General features: G+C 42.2%; 1 protein-coding gene across 1 annotated transcript; it reads left to right on the top strand.

Moving 5' to 3' along the window:
• Positions 1-260: 260 nt before the first annotated feature.
• Positions 261-4,480, top strand: LOC133896686 (cellulose synthase-like protein E6). Its single transcript, XM_062337281.1, has 7 exons — positions 261-597; positions 1,268-1,586; positions 1,748-1,888; positions 1,995-2,126; positions 2,889-3,101; positions 3,202-3,774; positions 3,853-4,480. The coding sequence occupies exons 1-7, from the start codon at positions 338-340 to the stop codon at positions 4,396-4,398; spliced, it is 2,184 nt and encodes a 727-aa protein (XP_062193265.1). The 5' UTR covers positions 261-337; the 3' UTR covers positions 4,399-4,480.
• The last annotated feature ends 437 nt before the right edge of the window (positions 4,481-4,917 follow it).

Genomic DNA, 4,917 nt, shown 5'->3' with positions numbered 1-4,917 from the left:
TAGGATTCTCTCACTTCATCACTTTAAAAATTATCTAATTTTCGATTCACGTTTAAGATTAAATTTTAATTTTATTAAAGTTCAATATTTTTTAATTAATTATGTAATATTTTTCAGTTTTGTAACTAATTTGATGTTTTTTAGTTATATAATATTTTTTGATTTGAAATGAAATCACGATAACTTACAAAAACAGTGAAGTTAGAGGATCTCATCTGACACCGTCGGCGTTAATATATACGCCGGTGCTTACAGCTCTCTCTTATGTATAGTCGTCCGACTCGTCCCATGTCACTCTGAGCAACTCCAGATCGACAGGTTTGAGAGAGACCGAGAGATGGAGAGGCTGTTTGCTACAGAGAAGCTCGGGGGCAGGGAGCTGTACAGGTTCCACGCCGTCACAGTGTTCGTGGGGATATGCCTGGTGCTCTACTACAGGGCGACGCACGTCCCCGCCGGCGGCCCCGGCTCGGGGAGGGCGGCGTGGCTGGGGATGCTCGCGGCGGAGCTGTGGTTCAGCTTCTACTGGGTCATCACGCAGTCCGTGCGGTGGAGCCCCATCCGCCGCCGCACCTTCAAGGACAGGCTCGCCGCCAGGTTTCTCTCCGTCGTCCATCCCGCTACGTACTCGCTCACCCAGCGCTACGTGCATTACTTTCTTTGGTTATAAATACTTAACGCTTTTAATTTTTATTATTATTATTGATTAAATATAGTTATAGTATTTAATAAAAATGTAATATTATGAGTATTTTTAAGATAAATCTACTCGTGTGATTTTTATGTTTGCAAACTAAATATTTTAGAAATTATTAACGATCAAAATTTTAAAAGTTTGATTAGATTTTAATCAAAGCGATAAATATTTATGATCAGACGAAGTATTTTTTTTTTAAAAAAAATAAAGTGTTATTAAATTTTATGTTACGTCAAATTGATACAACGAACTCAGCATATTAAAGATACACGTAGCCAAAAACCAAACAAAAACACCAAAGTATCCGAGACAGAAGCTATGAAGATCCAGCCATGCTGAAAAACATATCTCCGTTATTATGCTTAGATTTAGATGTGTAATCTAGACTGTCATTCAAACCAAATAATAAGCTCCGTGACCGCTCTCTGCAATCGTGTGCATGCCGAAGAAAACCTTCGTGTACATATGCGCATGCCATCTTTGAGAAGTAAACATACTAAGTACATCTTTGAGAAGTAAACATACTATACTGAGCGTTAACATACGTACCATGCATGTCATTTGGAGCAGATATGGAGAACGGCTACCCTGCGTGGATATCTTCGTGTGCACTGCCGACCCGCGATCAGAGCCACCAAGCCTTGTCATCTCCACAGTCCTATCACTCATGGCGTACAATTACCCAGCTGAGAAATTAAGTGTGTACCTTTCAGATGACGGAGGCTCGATCCTCACTTTCTATGCTCTATGGGAGGCGTCCGCGTTCGCGAAGCATTGGCTTCCATTCTGCAAGAGATACAACATCGAGCCGAGGTCACCAGCTGCTTACTTCTCAGAGTCGGACAAGTCTGACGATCGTCGCATCTTAAAAGAATGGTCATTCATCAAGGCATGCATATTTTTCGAACACTGTTAGACGAAACACTTGTAACCAGCTGCCTAACAATTAAGCAGGGCTTGTATTTTGTTTTTATTTTTGAAACGAAGCAGGGCATGAATTGTCCATGGCACTGACATATTCGCTATGGCAACTGATTTTATTCTGGGCAGGACCTGTACGAAGAAATGACAGAGCGAATTGATTCCGCTGTCATGTCAGGCAAAATTCCTGAAGAAATCAAGGTAAATCATAAAGGATTTTCTGAATGGAATACAGGAATTACCTCAAAAGATCACCAGCCAATTGTTCAGGTAGCTTTCCTGTCCTCCAAATTGGCGCAGTGATTTTCATAATTCTGGAGTGAAGAAGTCACTATTATTTGAGACTCCAAAGTTCTAAATGTTGCCTTTTTGCTAGATTCTGATAGATGGGAAAGACAGAAATGCAGTTGACAATGAAGGAAATGTACTACCAACACTGGTGTACATGGCACGAGAGAAGAGGCCTCAATACCACCATAACTTCAAAGCTGGGGCAATGAACGCTCTGGTACGGTGCACTCACTAATCTTACTTGATCAGACCGTCTCAAAACCAACTTAATAAATATGTTGTAAACTCCATACTTCACATTAGTAAAGACGCATTTGCTTATACTTTCTAAAAACAAGTTTATTGAAACAAATTCTGATTTCATAATGACAAAGTTCCTAGAAATGGCAATAGTAGCCTAAAGGTCATGACAATCTAATCATTTCCTTTGTTAGAAAATCATAGTATGGAGTTGACACAGGACATGGATTTTGTGTACCTAGCTAGCTGTGCAGGCACCCTTTATCTACACCATTCATAGTGTATCAGGATGTGTGCTACACCATTTGAAATTTGAATTGTGAATGAAACATGGTGTATCACATTTACACAATTGCCAATGGACTATGAACGGTGTAGGAGGTGTAGAAAAGGGGTGGTTATACACCTAGGTGTTGTTTCAATTTGCATCATTTCATCAGCAGTGTATCATATAATTTCCCCAGGTATTTGAAAGCTCAGGAAATGTCAGAATCTCCACTCCTCCAGCCATTTTTGTGGAAATAAATGTGAAATATACACTTCAAATCCGTTGGCTTTACCTATATGGCCATATGAGATAACCTATTCACAACTGCCAGATACCGCTAGGTGTGGTACGGAGTCTGACAACTTGCATTAGCATCACGTCCGCTAAATACAAAGTGTACTCCATGAAAGACTAAAATGGCTTAATCACAATGGATAGTTCTAAAATCTCAGCTTTCCAATTGAAATGCAGATAAGGGTATCATCGGTGATAAGCAACAGCCCTATCATCATGAATGTGGACTGTGATATGTATTCCAACAATAGTGACTCAATCAGAGATGCACTGTGCTTCTTCCTTGATGAAGAAATGGGTCACAAGATCGGATTCGTGCAGTACCCTCAGAACTATAACAATATGACCAAGAATAACATATATGGAAACTCCCTCCATGTCATCAATCAGGTCAGCAATATCAATATTGTAACTTCAACACAGTTCTCACATAGCAGAGTATGAAGTCATTATACATGCCATGACACTAACATAGCTACTGAATCTAAAGGTTGAGCTGAGTGGTCTGGACAGTGTGGGTGGCCCTCTATATATTGGCACAGGATGCTTCCATAGAAGGGAGATCCTATGCGGCAGGATGTTGACCAAAGACTACAAGGAAGACTGGGACGGAGGAATCAAGGAAAAAACACAACGGTGCATAGATCAGACTGAAGAGAAAGCAAAGTCGTTATCAACCTGTACTTATGAACATAACACACAGTGGGGAAATGAGATTGGAGTGAAATATGGTTGCCCAGTGGAAGATGTCATCACCGGATTGGCAATACACTGTAGAGGATGGGAGTCAGTCTACATCAATCCGCCAAGAGCAGCATTTATCGGTGTAGGTCCAACAACAGTTGCTCAGACAATACTGCAACACAAGAGATGGAGCGAGGGTAATTTCTCAATTTTTCTTTCAAAGTACTGCCCCTTCATATTTGGACATGGAAATACCAGGTTGCGACATCAAATGGGCTACTCAATCTATGGTTTGTGGGCACCCAACTCACTACCTACACTGTATTATTGTATCATCCCTTCGCTAGGCCTTCTCAAGGGCACTCCTCTATACCCTGAGGTATGCTACATGATGAGTTTTACCTTAGTTTCCATATAATTTGTATTGAAACTAACGTGATGCTCTTATGTCATTTAGATTATGAGTCCATGGATCACACCTTTCATATATGTCTCATTTGTGAAGAATATGTACAGCCTATATGAGGCATTATTATCTGGAGACACATTGAGAGGATGGTGGAACGGGCAAAGGATGTGGTTAGTTAAAAGAATAACCTCATACCTCTATGGCGTCATTGACACTATCAGGAAGTTGTTAGGACTGTCGAAGATGGGGTTTGCAGTTACACCAAAGGTCAGCGATGAAGATGAATCAAAACGGTACGAGCAAGAAATCATGGAATTTGGAACGTCTTCACCAGAATACGTGATCATCGCAACCATCGCATTGCTCAACCTTGTGTGCCTGGTGGGAGGGCTAAGTCAAATCATGACAGGTGCCGGGAATACGACGTTGAATGTATTTTTCCTCCAGGTCATTCTATGTGGGGTACTAGTGACCATCAATATCCCAATCTATGAAGCAATGTTCGTCAGGAAGGACAGAGGGAGAATACCATTCACAGTTACACTAGCTTCCATTGGCTTTGTGATGTTGGCCCTCTTGGTACCAATAATTTGAGGTCCCAAAAGAGGCGCTGATGAAGTTCTTATAGTTCTCTCGAATAAACTCCATCTGATAAATTTAGCACACACTTTCTGTATTTTGTCAGAAATTACCTACCTTGATATCTCTAATATAAAACGATACTATTAAAAGAAAACATGATGCGAAAAAGGATGCTCGTATTCTAGCAATTCTTTGAACCTGTCTCATGTAAAACTCAAAACGTACTAGAACAGCACTAGCTAATGTGTTCATGTTTTGGGGGGCATTATTTCTCGCTACCGAGACACGAGACATGGAGATGAGGCTGTTTGCTATCGAGATGTGATCCCCTCCTTTCCAGCGGACGTGAGAGAAACGGCGCGCGGTGTTTCGCGGCGCACGCCCAGCAGCGTGCCAGCCGCGGCCCGATCCTGCCCCCGCCCGTGCCCGGCCGCACGCGCGCGTGACGGGAAACGTGCGGATGGCGCGCAAGCTGCAAGCGCGGCCGAAGCAGTGCACGGGTGCGCGCGATCGCACGGCGAGCCACCGAGA

The sequence above is a fragment of the Phragmites australis genome, chromosome 17 (assembly GCF_958298935.1).
Source record: "Phragmites australis chromosome 17, lpPhrAust1.1, whole genome shotgun sequence".
NCBI lineage: Eukaryota > Viridiplantae > Streptophyta > Magnoliopsida > Poales > Poaceae > Phragmites > Phragmites australis.
The sequence above is the reverse complement of the archived record's forward strand: the minus strand, read 5'-3'. Positions and strand labels throughout refer to the sequence as shown.